This window comes from Cebus imitator, unplaced genomic scaffold, assembly GCF_001604975.1.
Source record: "Cebus imitator isolate Cc_AM_T3 unplaced genomic scaffold, Cebus_imitator-1.0 Scaffold21, whole genome shotgun sequence".
Classification (NCBI taxonomy): domain Eukaryota; kingdom Metazoa; phylum Chordata; class Mammalia; order Primates; family Cebidae; genus Cebus; species Cebus imitator.
In genome coordinates, this window is record NW_016107336.1 from 4,776,443 (window position 1) to 4,791,827 (window position 15,385).

A 15,385-nucleotide genomic window follows, 5' to 3' on the forward strand; every position below is an offset into this window, starting at 1 on the left:
TTTCCCTGAGACGAAGTCTCACTCTTTTGCCCAGACTGGAGTGCAGTGGTGCGATCTCAGTTTACTGCAACCTCCACCTCCCAGGTTCAAGCGATTCTCCTCTGTCAGCCTCCCAGGCAGCTGGGACTACAGGCACAAGTCAACACATTCAGCTACAAGTGTGTATTTTTAGTAGAGACGGGGTTTCACCATGTTAGCCAGGATAGTCTCAATCTCCTGACCACCTGCCTTGACCTCGCTGGGATTACAGGCGTGAGCCAACATACCTGGCCAAGAAACCTATTTAATTGTTTAACATTTTATTTTCCCAATTCATTTGGTGATGAGACCGTTTTTGGAGTAACACCTATTAACGTGCCTGGGAACTACTACTTCTCAGCATATCCCTTAGCAAATGCAGCCCAAGTGACTCAGTAGTTACCTTCTTGGGATCATTGCTATTGCCTTTATCTCTTGCAGTCTAAATAGTAAATTACAATACCCTGTGGGCAGGATCCTTTAATGCTTAATCACTTTCAAGAGATCTGAAGGACTGAGCATACAGAAGCCATGCTCTTTGGCCTGGCATTTGAGACTGGCCACAATAGGCCCTCCTACCCTATTAACCTCAAATTCCTCATGCTCCAGTGGAAGTTGTCCTTACTTCAGAATTACTAAGTATAATTTCACCTTTGTCCTTGTTCTCTCCTTCATTTGCACCCTTTGAAATACTTCATACCACTTAAGGCCTAGTTTGATGTATTTTTCCTCCCAGAAGCATTCTTTGGTTAAATCCAAAGGAATTATCTTTCCTTTCTCTGAAACCTTACAACACTGTTTAGTCCTTTTTGATGGCTCTTATCTCAATTATTTGATTTTTCATTTATCATGTATATGATCTGTATGTGTGAGAGAGACTGACTGCCTGCCTGCCTGCCTTCCTTCCTTCCTTCCTTCCTTCCTCCCTTCCTTCCTGTCATTCCTTTAGAGACAGGGTCTCCCTCTGTTGGCCAGACTGGAGTGCACTGGCACTACCACAGCTCACTGCAGCCTCAGTTAGCTCAGTTGATCCTATCACCTCAGCCTCCTGAGTAGCTAGTACTACAGGCACATGACACCATGCCCTACTAATTTTTGTGCTTTATGTAGAGATGGGGCTTCGCCATGTTGCCCAGGCTGGTATTGAACTCCTGGGTTCCCACCCACCTTGGCTTCCCAAAGTGCTGGGATTATAGGCATGAGCCACTCTGCCTGGCCTGTATATGTTTTATCTCCACTTGTAGACTAAGTTCCCTGAAAGCAGGATCCATATCAAATTCATCTTTGGAGCCTGCAGTGTTCACAGTAGTCACTTCATAATTATTTATTAAATGATTAATGACATTAAGATCTTGCAAGGAAGCAGGAACTTTTTTACATTATAAGAGACTTATAAGTTGTATGCAATACTCTCTCTCGCCAAAAAAAAAAAAAAAAGAATAAGTTATGTTCTGAATAGTTTCAGCACTATATATATTTTATTTTAATGCTTTTAAAACTGATTCAGGTATATATGATGTACTCAACTTACATCATCAACCCCAGATCCAAATTTGATTTTATGACTTAAGCAAACATTCACTCTGGTCTTATAATAACCAAGTTTCGAATGAACAGTTATGAAACAATAGTTTCAGCCAACAGAATGTGGAATATTTACTGCATTCAAGGGTTCTTCCAATGCCTCTAGAGACTGACCACACAGGCGTAATCCAGTTAATCTTTCTGCCTCTGGGCAGGACTGAACTTCAACACTTCTAAGAGATGAAGATCTATCTTGTTTTTAAACATTTCCAGAAAAGGAGATTCCACAAACTCCCTTTAATGGCATCTCATAATACTTAACTTTTATTCCCAGGACATTTTCCTTTTCTTTTGACCTAAGTCAACTCTCCTTACTTTAAACAGCCAATAGCGCTTATTTTTCTTTCTTTCTTTCTTTTCTTTTTGAAGTATCTTTACTGCTCTCCTTCTTATATTCCAGGCACTGTGCCCAAGCCTGATGCATGGTGAATTTCAGCTACATGCATCATCCTAAATATTAAGAAAAAAAATCCCGCCACCAAGAACTTTTGCCTTTCAACCTCATTCTGTGCTCCTTTCAATAACTTCTGGTTTCTGCACTAAAAATAATTTGCAGTCATTATTTATGGAGCATGACCTAGAAACCGGCCCTAGTAGTAGTCACCTAATTCATTAATTTGCTTATCCATTCACAAATATTTATGGAGTACCTATTGTGTGCTAAGCACTGGAATTAAAGCAGTGAATAAACATGCAAAGACCCCTGGAGCTCATGAGTGTCCTACTACTTGCGTTATCTGTCATAATATTTATATTAATCATGCCCCTCCTGAAGCTCCCAGCGGGGTAAAGGGAGAGAAGCAATACACACGCAAACAATAAACACATATGGCGCCAGGAGGTAATCAGTGACACAAAAATGTAATAGCATGAAGGTGTTGGAGAGAACTTGAGCAGGTCCTATGAAAGCTGGCGGGAAAGCATGACAGCCAGAGGGAATAGCAGGTGCAAAGGCACTGGGGCAGAGGGCACCTGTGTGTTCAAGGACTGTGTTTTGAACACAGTTATTGTTATATATAATGGAATAATCATCTATTCACTTCTTCAGCTATTGCTATATGTAGTGCAATAATCACTTATTTTCCACATGTTAATTTTTCATGCTTATCTCTAACTTTTGTTTTAAATAACATTTTTTTTTTTCTTTATTGAGACAGGGTCTTGTTGAGCTGCCCAAGCTGGTCTTGAACTGGTGGGCTCAAGCCATCCTCCTGGCTTGGCTTCCCAAAGTGTGGTATTACAGGCATGAGCCACTGCATCTAGCCTCAAACTTAACAGTTTGCTATTCTTCAAATAAGGCTAGAAAGCTAGAGATTTATATTCATAGTAATGCTACTTGAAATAAAATGAAATCTACCCCAAATTTTGAAGGTCTACCTGTCAGTAGGAATTATTCCAAATTCTGTGAAAATTTCTAACAATCAAAGAGTGAATCATTTAAAGTTGTTTTTGCTAATAAAAGGGCACCTGAGACAATTTTTATTTTAAGCATTTGCCCCCTAGAATTCAGACAAATATTAAAACCCTGCAGAGGAAAAAAGAATTCTGACAGTACTGATAGGTACGACTGTTCTTTGCTTGCCAAATAGCAGCCCCTTGAACTGCATTATGTCTTGAATTTCAAAATCTTTGGTCACAGGCTTTTTAGAATGATGATCCCTTAAATCAGTCATGGAGCACATGTTGTTATTTTACTTAACATTTACTAGGAAGAAAGCTGAAGTCCAGAAATCTGAATGATTTCCCTAAAACTCAAAGCAAGTGAATGGAAAAATTCTCGTTATATTTTCTTCTCAGCTAGGAGTGATCTCCCAATCTCCTTTCCCTCCTACGAAATTTTACAGCAGTTTGAGCTCCCATGACACTGATTCACATATGATCCTATTTTATGCCTTGGTTCTTCTGTGTGGGTCTTACTTCCAACTCTAAATGATGAGCTCTACGGCAACAGGGACTGTGTTCCTTGTACCCCATAGTGCCGGTTTCAGTATCTCATACAGGGCAGCTACTGTATGTAATGTTTTTTCAATTAATAAACATATTACCAGGGGAAGGAGTTGGAACGCAGACAAGAGCATGGAGCAGGTATAGGAACAAATACGAATAAGCAGAGGTCCAAGCTGCAGGATATGTTTTTAGATGTTTCATTACTTTCACATGCATGGTTTGGGGGAACTTGGATCCTTCAATAGTCAAACATGGGTTGGGTCACCAGATGAGCACTAGGATCCCCTTCAGTGTCATTATTCCATGGTTCAGATGGATAAACAATCAAGGTCATATCATGCACAATTTGTAGTCTTCACAGAAATTAGAACATTTATTTGACTTGTCACTAGAAAAGCTATGACTGTTACTAGGCAGTTTTAAAGATGTTTAAAATAATTCCTTTGTCATGTCCTTGACATTTTCCTTGCAATCTCTTGTTAGTTTCCATAACTATTTATGAATGATTACCTTTCCTTTCATGCCAAAATGTAATTATAATTTAATAACACAAGGTTTGTTACAAAAGGAGACATGGTTTTCTTAGGTCTTACAGTAGCTTTGATTTTCCAATATGAAATACATTGACATTTCAAAAGGGAGAAAACCAATTTCTCTACACTTATTCCTTAGAAATTATTTTGGTTTTTTTCTAGCTTTTCAAAAACTTTAGAGAGAGGGTCTTGCTCTGTCACCTAGGCTGGAATGTAGTGGCATGGTCACAGGTCACTGGGGCCTGAATCTCCCAAGAGCAGCTGGGACTACAGGTGCACGCTACCACACCCAGCTGATTTTTATTTTTTGTAGAGATAGGGGGTTGCTATGTTGCCCAAGCTAGTCTTGAATTCCTGGCCTCTACTGATCTTCCTGCCTCAGCTTCCCAAAGTGCTGGGATTACAGTTATGAGCCACGATGCCTGGCCAGAAACTGATGGCTATGGAGAAAAAGTCTTATTTTTTTCAAACCCACCATATTATACTACAAAAATTGTATTTAAGACTTCTAATCATTTCATTAGAACTCCTAACTGCTTATTTCTTCTATTCATTACGAAGTCACCAGGTCACCAGTATTTTAGCTGGAGTGTAAAACACAGAGAACTTTCTATTTTATTTTTTTAAAGAGAAAAGGTCTTGCTCTGTTGTCCAGGCCAAACTGCAGGAGGGCAATCATAGCTCACTGTAACCTCAAACTCCTGGGCTCAAGCAGCCTCCCAAGGACATACGACTACAGGCACATGTCACCACATTTGTCTAATTTTTTTTGTTGCTGTTGTTGCAAAGATGGGATCTTGCAACATTGCCCAAGTTAGTACCAACTCCTGACCCCAAGCAATTCTCCCACCTCAGCCTCCCGAAGTGCTGAGCCACGGTGCCTGGCCTAGTAGACTTCTTAATGCATACAGCTGAGCAAAACAATAAAATGCAAACCAAGTATAAATTTTTTATTTTATCAATAACAATCAACATTGTGAGAACATTTTTTGGTAAAGGCATTTATACCTTTTCAACTAAAAAAAAGAGCCAAAAGCATGGATGTTTTCTAGTGACTTTTAAAATCTGAAAGCTATTGCCTTCACTGTTTTCAACAAAATTTAACTCCACCTTCTCAGAATCCCACTCCTTCCTCTTCGTTTGCCCCTTAGAAAACTCAAACCAGCATTTAATTCCCTGCAGCTTGCAGTACATCTGCTCCACCTTTATCAGCCTCTTAAAAATGTTAGCTTTGCAGTTTTGTGAAACCACTGAACATCTAATAAAGTTATTAAAGCTGTTTTTAATAAGGCAAATGTGTTGAATGATATATATTCTGAGGCAATGAAGTTCCAGGACTTATGAATAGGATGTAGCATAGTCAAACTCCACTCTTATCTAAAAGTCATCTCTGATGGTATTTCAGCAAAATTCAATTTACAGTTAAAAAAATTCAGTTTACAGTAGCTCACGTCTGTATTCCCAGCACTTTGGGAGGCGGGCAGATTACCTGAGGTCAGGAGTTTGAGACCAGCCTGGCCAACATGGTGAAACCCTGTCTCTACTAAAAACACAAATATTCGCTCGTTATGGTGGAATGTGCCTCTAATCTCAGCTACTTGGGAGGCTGAGGCATGAAAACTGCTTGAACCTGGGAGACAGAGGTTGTAGTGAGCTGAGATTGTGCCACTGCACTCCAGCCTGGGCAACAGAGCAAGACTCTGTCTCAACAAACAAACAAACAAANAAAAAAAAAAAAAAAAAAAAAGAAGAGACCTTCTATGTTCCTTGGAGAACTGGAAGGCAACCATGTTTTAAGACATGTAATCTGTAATCATTTTTCTGATCCATAAAAAGCAGATGTGCAGGTGCTTACAACTGCATTACCTCTGTATCCTTTCATTTGTCCTTTCACGTTGTGTGCTTTCACTAATGTTCTCCAACTGCAAAGTGGTCAATTCAGAAAGCAATAAACTAATGCCCACTTGTCACCTTTTTCACTTTTAGGTGCTGTAGGGAACTCAGATATGTACTAGGCATGTTTGTGTCCTCTTGCTTACAATCTAGTTAAAAAGGCAAAACATAAAACAAGTATTCTTTTTTTCTAAAAAGCACATTTTTTTCCTAAAATCATTTTAATACCTCTCAGAAACTCCCCTCAGATGCAGTGATTAATCAAATCCTTATTATGTCAAGATAATTCAAATTTTTGTAAAGAAATATTTCTGGACATACACATCTGATTTTTGCAAAGTGAGCCAAAACCTACCTCTTTCAATTTGTTTCCTTTTAATGTCATCTCAAATGTCACTCCCTTATGAATTTTTTTTTTTAAGATGGATCCTTGCTCTGTCGCCCAGGCTGAAGTGCAGTGGCATGATCTCAGCTCAATGCAACCTCCACCTCCCAGGCTCAAGTGATTCCCTTACCTCAGCCTCCTGAGTAGCTGGGACTACAGGTGCCCGCCACCACGCCCAGCTAATATTTGTATTTCTAGTAGAGATGGGGTTTGATCATGTTGGCCATGCTGTTCTTGAACTTCTGACTCCAAGTGATCCACCCGCCTAGGCCTCCCAAAGTGCTGGGATTATAGGCATGAGCCATCACACCTGGCCTCCTTATAAAACTTTTAAGGATACTATTTCTCATTATTCTGAATTTCCATATCTGTCTAATCAGATTCTGTATGTGTGTGTATATATGTGTACATCTATTTATACAGGATTCCCTTTGTTCTGCTACAATATTAATTCTTAAAGGACGAAGCCTTGGTTTCCCTAATCTTTTCATTTCCAACCAAAAATACTCAGAGAATTTGCATTTTAAAGCAACTTTTGCTAGGCATGGTGGTTCATGCCTACAATCCCAGTGCTGCGGGAGGCTGAGGCTGAAGGATCGCTTGAAGCCAAGAGTTCAAGACCAGCCTGGGCAACATAGTCTCTACAGAAAATAACATTAGCCAGGAGCAGTGCCTTGTGCCTGTAGTCCCAGACACTCAGGAGGCTGACGCAAGAGGATTGCTTGAGCCCAGAAATTTAAGACTGCAGTGAGCTGTGATCATGCCATTGTACTCCAGCCTGGGTAACAGAGCAAGACTGTCTCTAAACAATAAAATAAAAAGAATTCTAAAAAAATCATGCAACTTCCTGATGAATTACCTTTTAGTTAAACAATCATGCAAATCTTTGTTTTCACATGCGATGGCTGCTTAAAATAGCACAGACCAGTCAGTGTAAACCCTTCAGTGGCACAGCCAAGAAAGCAGCACCCCAATGATACTTTTCCAAAGCCTCCATTTTTACTTCAATTGTCACAGTAACAGACTGATGTCACTCTACAGGTATCATTTTTTGTCTTTACTGGATTCCCACTCCTTTCCCAAAAAGATATAAGCAAAGCCCCTATTCATCTGTATATTAAGTCAATGGTAAGCCACGTCTCAGCTCTGAGAGATTCCACCTGTGACCAAATCTTTCAGGTATAATGAACACAGTGAGACGTCTAGGGAAAAGAAAAAGGAAGGGGAGAGCCAGGTGCAGTGGTATGCAACTGTAGTCTCAGCTGCTTGGGAGGCTGAGGTGGAAGGATCACTTTAGCCCAAGAGTTCGAGGCTGCAATGAGCTATGATCACACCTGTGAATAGCCTCTGCACTCCAGCCTGGGCAACCTAGTAAGATCTCACTGCTAAAAGGAAATAATTAATAATAATAATAACAAAAAAAAAAAAAAAAAAAAAGGGAATGTAGAACTGTAAGGGAATTCTCCTTCCCGTAATTCTCTCCCTTTCCTCATCTTGCCTCCTTGCCCAGTGAACCACAACGCACACTACTCAAGACCTGCTCAAATGTCACCTCCTCCAGTATTTTCTCAACTTCCTCCCTATAATTATTCCCTCCTCTGTGCTGTCTTAGCCAACAGCTCTCCCTCTCTAACACACACTCATCTACTTAAGCAACTGCACATTTTACATTAAATTAGTGTTGTGGGAACATAAGCAGAATACAGGTAACACTTGGCACACAGTGTAACTCAGTCTGTGGCAGCTACTGTTACCAATATTATCATTATCTACTGATGGACTTCTCTGTCCCATTAATAGCACGGCTATCACTATGTTGTTATGTACCTACAACACTATGTTGTTATATTAGGCGACAACCTAAATACTTTATATTCTCACCAACTGGGAGGTTTTCTGAGCCAGGGACTGTGCTAACTCATTTCTTTATTCCCTCTAGGTACAGGATAGTGTAGCTAGGTACTTGTATTTGCTGAATTAAATAGAGAGAGAAGTGAAAAGGCAAAAAAGGCCATGTGTGGGGGAGTTGGTAGAGACTGTTTGGTTCTGTGTCAAAAATGTCAATGCGAAACACATTACTTCCTAGCGCTCAAATCTAAAATCAAAAGGGCTTCCCTTGGGGAAAAAAGTCTGCTCTATGTGGACTTGCTTTGCTTTGTATGAAGGAGTGTGTCCTCTCCTCTATACTGCCTTCTTCCTCTCTTTGTACAATTAATTCGCTGTTCACATCTGCAGACCCAGCTGCCATTAACAGCCTGTTCTGCCACTATCTACTCTGAAAATTGAGCCCCGGATCTTTCTGAAAAGCCTCATTTCTCCAGTTTTAGGAACATTAGCTTGTCAATGTCCTGTTTTGTGGTTACTTTTCAACTTTATCGATTTGAAAGGCTATAATTAATATGAAAGTGACACTTCAAATTTGTTCACATTTCACCACACCATGTTATGAGCACTAAGCCATACCAAATAAAGTTCTAGATTTCATTTCATGTTGAGATTTTTCTTTTAATGCCAAGTTTCAACACTTTTGTCTTTTTCCTCTCTTTTTCCTAAAATCTAAGATGTGAAAATTCATTAAAAAAAGGGGGAAGAGTTAAACTTCATCCATCTCAGAGAAACTGGACTGAAATTGAAAGGAAAACGCAGCACCGAGAGCCTGTGCAATCACAGAACTGCCTTCACTACTGCTTTTCCAAAAGCAGCTCTGCCAGCAGGAACTCCAGCCTGAATCTGAACACAACTCCTAAGGAATGCTAGAGTCATCCCCCTTACTACTGGTGAGTTTTATTGACAGGTCTACCTTCCCATTTAAACATCTGTCAAGTAACAGTTGTCTTTTGGCAATGTAATTAATCATTTCCTTTACATATGCCCATGTATACATACTAAATAATGTCTTGTATTACACAGTCAACACTGACAGTGAAGATGTGAAAGCCTCTTAAAGATTCAAAGCCAAAAGCATTTGCTGCACATCTACAGGGCACTGTCCCTGATGTCAGGGAATTCACAGTCTGTTCTAGGAAGCAACTGTCTGTGGAAAATACTGCTCCACATTGCAGTTCAAATTTCTATGGATGCATGGAGAAGGTATTTCTACAAAGAGCTGATTCATGCTTTCATTCATTTAATCAACAAATTTGAAAACAGGAAATCATCCTCTCAAAAGCCAGACCAATATTATAACAGCACAGAGCTTCCATTTAACACCGTACACATATAAACTAGTGGTGCATAAGCAATGAAGCACTAACTCAATTCTAACTCTTTCAAATACTCTACTCATTTCATGTTTAATCCTTTATCGTTCATTTTCAAAATCCACATCACTGGTTGCTGAGGGATGGGGGTGGGAGTGTCACAAATACAGAATATGTGGTATTTCCAGTTCTTTCACATCCTGATCATTTCTCAAAAAACCCAGCCACCCAAATAACTTCTCCAACAGCACATTCAAGGTGTTGTGGATACTTTCAAACACAGAATATTTCTTCTTCAATAAAAACAATCCAAAAGATAGGTTGCAAATGTCTAAGCATCTGTTATCAGATCCTATCTGCTATCTCTGATAAATGACTATCGTTACTCACAAAAAAAACACAAAAAAATAAAACACAGATTAAATGTAAGTCATGCTAACATCACCTACCATGAGCAATCTCTGGGTCTGGCTTAGAACTTCCAGACCAAGACCTAATTTGTGTGCCTATCTCTCCAGTCCCCTCTGCCTCAATGCACCATGCCAGGCGCATCCAGCCACAGAGAGGAGAATGCTGGGCTGACTCCACAGCCCCAGGTCATCAAAGCTAAAGGACATGAGGCAGCCCAGGGGTTGCAAACATTCACTCTCAGTTAAGTCATGCTGGAAAAGACTGATAAAGAGTTCCCTCTTCTGGGGCTTATTCAGGCCACGTGGAATCCAAGAGACTCCCTGGTCCAGAAGGCTTTCACCGTTCTGGACAGGGAGATGGATCAGCAACAAGAAACAAGGGACGTAGATATCCTTTCTTCTTGGGGGCCACATTCCACATGACCTGGTACTCCGCTGGGGGCACTGTAGACATCTAAAGGCACAGAGTTACAGTGAGAACATCTGGTTCTGAACAAAGCTGGGCAGAAGGAAAGGGGAGAGGAGTAGAACCTATAAAAATTTCAAGGTAGAAAAACACAGCACTTTGCTTGAACCTGGGAGGTGGAGGTTGCCCAATGGCCGAGACCACGCCATTGCACTCCAGCCTAAGCAACGAGGGTGAAACTCTGTCTCAAAACAACAAAAACAACAACAACCATAACCACAATCACAGCACTATGTTTCTGAGGATGTTTTTGTTGTTGAAAAGAGAAAAAAAAAGGCCTTGGGAAATTTTTAGAAATGTGATTTATAATGACAAAATGTGGTATATTGTATTACTGTTCCAAACGACTCCCGGCCTTCCTGGTAAGGGAATTACACATCCCTGCCTACCGCCACATCACATGAAATGCCTGTAGTAGGAAGGAATATAATTTCTGACCCTACTGACATCAGGCTTGGCTGTGTGACTTGCTTTGGCCAATTAAGTGTGAACAAAGTGACATATGCCAGTCTGGGCAACAGCTTTAAGGAGGCACTGCACGGTTCTCTTTCTTTTGTTCTACTCTGCCACAGTATTAGCAAGTCCCAGATAGTGGTTATTCCTGCAATCCTGAAGTCATACGGTACAGGGCCACAGGAAACCTCAGCTGACATGTAACATCAGAGAGGTATTTTTGTTATTTCTAGCCATTGAACATTTAAGGTTGTTACTGCTGCACCACGGAGGATAAGCAGGCTGCAGAAAGCAGTTTCTTTAAGATGAACCTAGATTATTATCCACCCTACAATCTATACTCATCAATTATCTTCTATCCTGTAGTCATATGAATTTCTTGCAAGTACAGTTCTGATCATGTAGCTTTTCTATACAAAGATCCTAAATGATCTTCACAGCCTACCAGATTAAGTTCAGACTCCCAACCCTCTGTAAACTACACACTCTCCCAGTTTTTTAAAACACAATCTCCCTTTCATGAACTCTATACTCTAACCAGGGTGTGCAACCAATTTCCTAATATATCAATTACTTTGTTTGTCTTCCTTAACACTTTACGTACTTTACTTTTTTTTTTTTTTGAGATAGCGTTGCCCAGGCTGGAGTGTGGTGCCAGGATCTAGGCTCACTGCAACCTCTGTCTCCCAGGTTCAAGCAATTCTTCTGCCTCAGCCTCCTGAGTAGCTGGGATTACAGGCACCCACCACCATGCCTGGCTAACTTTTTTTTGTATTTTTAGTAGAGATGGGGTTCCACCATGTTGGCCAGGCTGGTCTCGAACTCCTGATCTGAGGTGATCCATCCACCTCAGCCTCCCAAAGTGCTGGGAGTGCAGGTGTGAGCTATTGGGCCCGGCTCCTATATCTTGATTCTTATCCTAAATTTCTGCCCTTTGAAAACTTTTCCATACCTGCAGGCCTCCTGAAGCTCCATGTTTAGCTATGAAGACTTCTTCCTCTGAAGACACAAGACACAAAGTACTGACGGAGTGAATGATGATGTTACCATAATCTATTTTCCATTACTTACAGTATATCTAATCTTCCTCATCCCGTTATGAATTCTAGAAAACAATAACTACTAGCTTAATCACTCTTGAGCCCCACAAACTCCTTGTACAAAACTCTTCACAGAAAGTTTTCATTTAATGTTTGCTGAATTAACACATTCTGAATGGATAAGTAAAAATAATTCTAGGAAAAACGCATACCAAAAAGGTTATGCTGTCACTGAGTTCACACAGCTGCAGCACTCTCGGACCCAGATATAAAAGCAAAAGTGTAAAAGATCAAGGTAGTTCTGCTGCATTTGACTGGGTAATAAAACAAGCAAAAGCCTTAGGAAGCATACTGAAAGGTGTTCAGTAATAAGCCATGTGTTTGATCTAAAACAGAGCTGTCCAATAGGAACACAATGCTAGCCACATAAATAATTTAAAATGTTTTTGTAGAGACACTGAAAAGTAAAAAGAAGACCTCATGCCTGTAATCCCAGCACTCTGGGAGGCCAAAGCAGGCAGATCACTTAAGGCCAGGAGTTCGAGAACAGCTTGGCCAATATTGTGAAACTCTGTCTCTACTGAAAAATACAAAAATTTAGCTGTGCATGGTGGTACATGCCTGTAGTCCCAGCTACTTGGGAGGCTGAGGTGGGAGAATTGCTTGAACCCAGGAGGTGGAGGTTGCAGTGAGCTGAGCTTGCGCCACTGCACTCCAGCCTGGGTGACAGAGTAAGATCCTGTCTCAAAAAAAAAAAAAAGTAAAAAGAGATGAAATAATTTAACAACATATTTAACCCAATATATAAACAATATCTCACATTATTTTTCTTTCTTGTACCAAGCCTTCTAAATCTAGCTATATTTTGCACTTACAATACATCTCAAGGAACAATGGCCACATAGCATACGCTCATAAACCACTTATGGCTAAATGGCTACTGTATAGAAGGTACAGAGGTGTAGAACTCACCTCACAGAACTTTCATCCTGTGAATTTCATAAATATTTTGCTTCTTGTGGTCTTTAATACAATTAATTTTATATTACATTGTGCACAAACCAATCATCCCTTGGTATATGTGGGGACCCCCATGTATACCAAAATCCACAGGCTCCAGTCTTACTCTGTTCGTCCCCTGGAACCTACCTATATGAAAAGCTGGTCCTCTGTATACATGGGTTTCACGTCCCGAGAATACTCTATTTTTGATCTGTATTTGGTTGAAAAAAATCTGTGCATAAGTGGACCTGGGTAGTTCAAACCTGTGTTGTTCAGGGGTCAACTCTATTCCCCCCCCCATCCCCATTAGAACGCTAGGACTGGGTCTGGCTTGTGCAGCAGCTATCCACTGCCCAGAATAGCTATTTGCTAGATCGAATCAACCAGGCTTCTCTGATGCTTTTGCTGATTACTTATGCCCAAATCTCACCGTTTTAAATACAATTTTATTCTTACATAATCATCATTAAAAGCACCTTTCCCTTTCCCATTTTCTTTCAACATTTACATAGTTTATATGAGGAAAGGCCTGTGTCTACTTAGTATCCGTCTTTATTTGATTCTATGGTGTCATTTATTTGATTTCAAGGTGATTTTTATGCTTTCCAGATGTGCCTTATGGCATGCATATATGCACTGTTTCTTTTAATATCATGATTCAGCTTTAATTTTATTTTGAAAATTTCATGACATGTCTTAGGAACAATCAACAGTATATCCAGCAAATATGTAACTACTAGGCTAAATATAACCACTAGAAAGTGACAAGAATATTCCTATGTACAAAGCAATAGTGATTTTAAAAAATGTTTTTGTGTCTCTTTTTCATTTCAGTGCTTTTCCTCCACTAAGTAGGCATATGTGGAGCTTCACACTATTTCACTGATATTTTTCTGTGGGGAAATACTTAAATATGCTATAAGACTGATTGTTCTGAAACTGTGGAGACCAGGAAAAGGGAAGTAAAAGTTAGATAAAGAGCACTCATATGTTCCAGCAGAGACCAATTTTAGGGATTATATCTACATTGACAATTGCTCACGGAGAATCTCCTGATTCCCTAGATTTGGCCAGAATGCCACTGCCAATACTCTTCTAATATCATGTATTTCCTCTTTATTAATAGATCTCATATTACTTGTTCAACGCATGCCTTCCCTGCTAAAGTTGAAACTCTTAGTGCCAAGGACAATGTCCTCAATCAGCATAAAGCATGAAGCAGCATTTTAGTGGGTTTCCATAATCCACAAGCTAAGATGGATTGTTCTTCATAACCCCGGGGGAAAGTAAGCTTTGTCTTTTCTGGATTCCATACCGTCACCCAACTTGTCTTAGATTCCGACCATACAGTTTGTGTAGGGAAAGCCTGTTCGAATCCTTTCTCAAGAACCACAACCATCAGTAATCACTGGCCAGAAGCTGGTCAAATTTCTCATTCCTTTTGCTGCTAAGTGTCCCTCTGATACTCAACAAAATGCTCACTGGTAACAAAATCAATCTTCAGTTATTCAGGGGCTGATCATTCAGATTCCTTACTTCTCATATTCCCCCACTTCCCTCTTCTAACTATTCTTTAACTTCTGGGCTTCTCACTGGTAAAGATGCCATCAAAGTTTGGCCAGAGCAGATGGGATAAAAACTAACTAGAGGCCCTTGTGATGGGCTAGGAACTCCAATGAGGCATATAAAGTTGGTAGAATGCTGAATCTCTATTTAAAACTTAGTGATAAAAACTATTCTTAGTGGGGCACAGAAAAAGACAGTTTGTCCAATCAGTAATCATAGTTACCAACTGCTATCCTATTATGTCACCATGTTTGTTCCTCTACTTTCCAGAGTGTTGATACTGTGCAGTTCCAGCTCTTCCATTGACTCAATCTGTGAGTTAGTACACACTGTTTCATTTCTCTGAGTCTCATTTCATCATCAAAAAAATAGAAACAATAACCTGACAGGTTTGCTTTGAAGATTACAGCATTCATTCCGGAATGAAATAACGTGTGAAAGTGCTTTGTCAACATAGAGTGACACTCTAATTTTATGTAATACTGATATTGTTTGTTCATGATATGAGTTTTAAATTAGGATGCTGTTTTTAGTTCTCAGTGAGACAGATGTTCTACATGGGTTCCAGTGATGAGTTAAATCCTGGATTTTTGCACACTAAGCCAGTATACATGCCAAATTTCATATTAGTGCTTACCTTGGGAGGTTTCCTTAATGATGGAAAAAAATTCAGCAGCAGGGATACAGAGGGTTGTCAACACAGCAGCCACATCAGAGGGAAACAATGAAAGAGAAAAAACACAAGGTAAATTCAGCACGTTGATAACATGATCTGAAAGATCTTCTTCTTCATGAAGATCAGAAGCCAAATTCAAACACATTACTGACTGAAGTGATCAACTCAATATTTGCTCAAAAACATGGCATGGGCATAATGAATTTCTCTCT

General features: G+C 40.0%; 1 protein-coding gene across 11 annotated transcripts in view; it reads right to left on the minus strand.

Annotated features, from left to right (window-relative positions):
* The window catches only part of KIF13A (kinesin family member 13A), a 225,297-nt gene that overhangs the window by 122,492 nt on the left and 87,420 nt on the right, over positions 1 to 15,385 (minus strand). For all 11 annotated transcript variants that reach the window (XM_017521644.2, XM_037736015.1, XM_017521643.2 and 8 more), the window contains exon 3: positions 15,135 to 15,147. In XM_017521644.2, the coding sequence (XP_017377133.1) occupies positions 15,135 to 15,147 (13 nt within the window). The remainder of the gene's footprint in view (positions 1 to 15,134; positions 15,148 to 15,385) is intronic.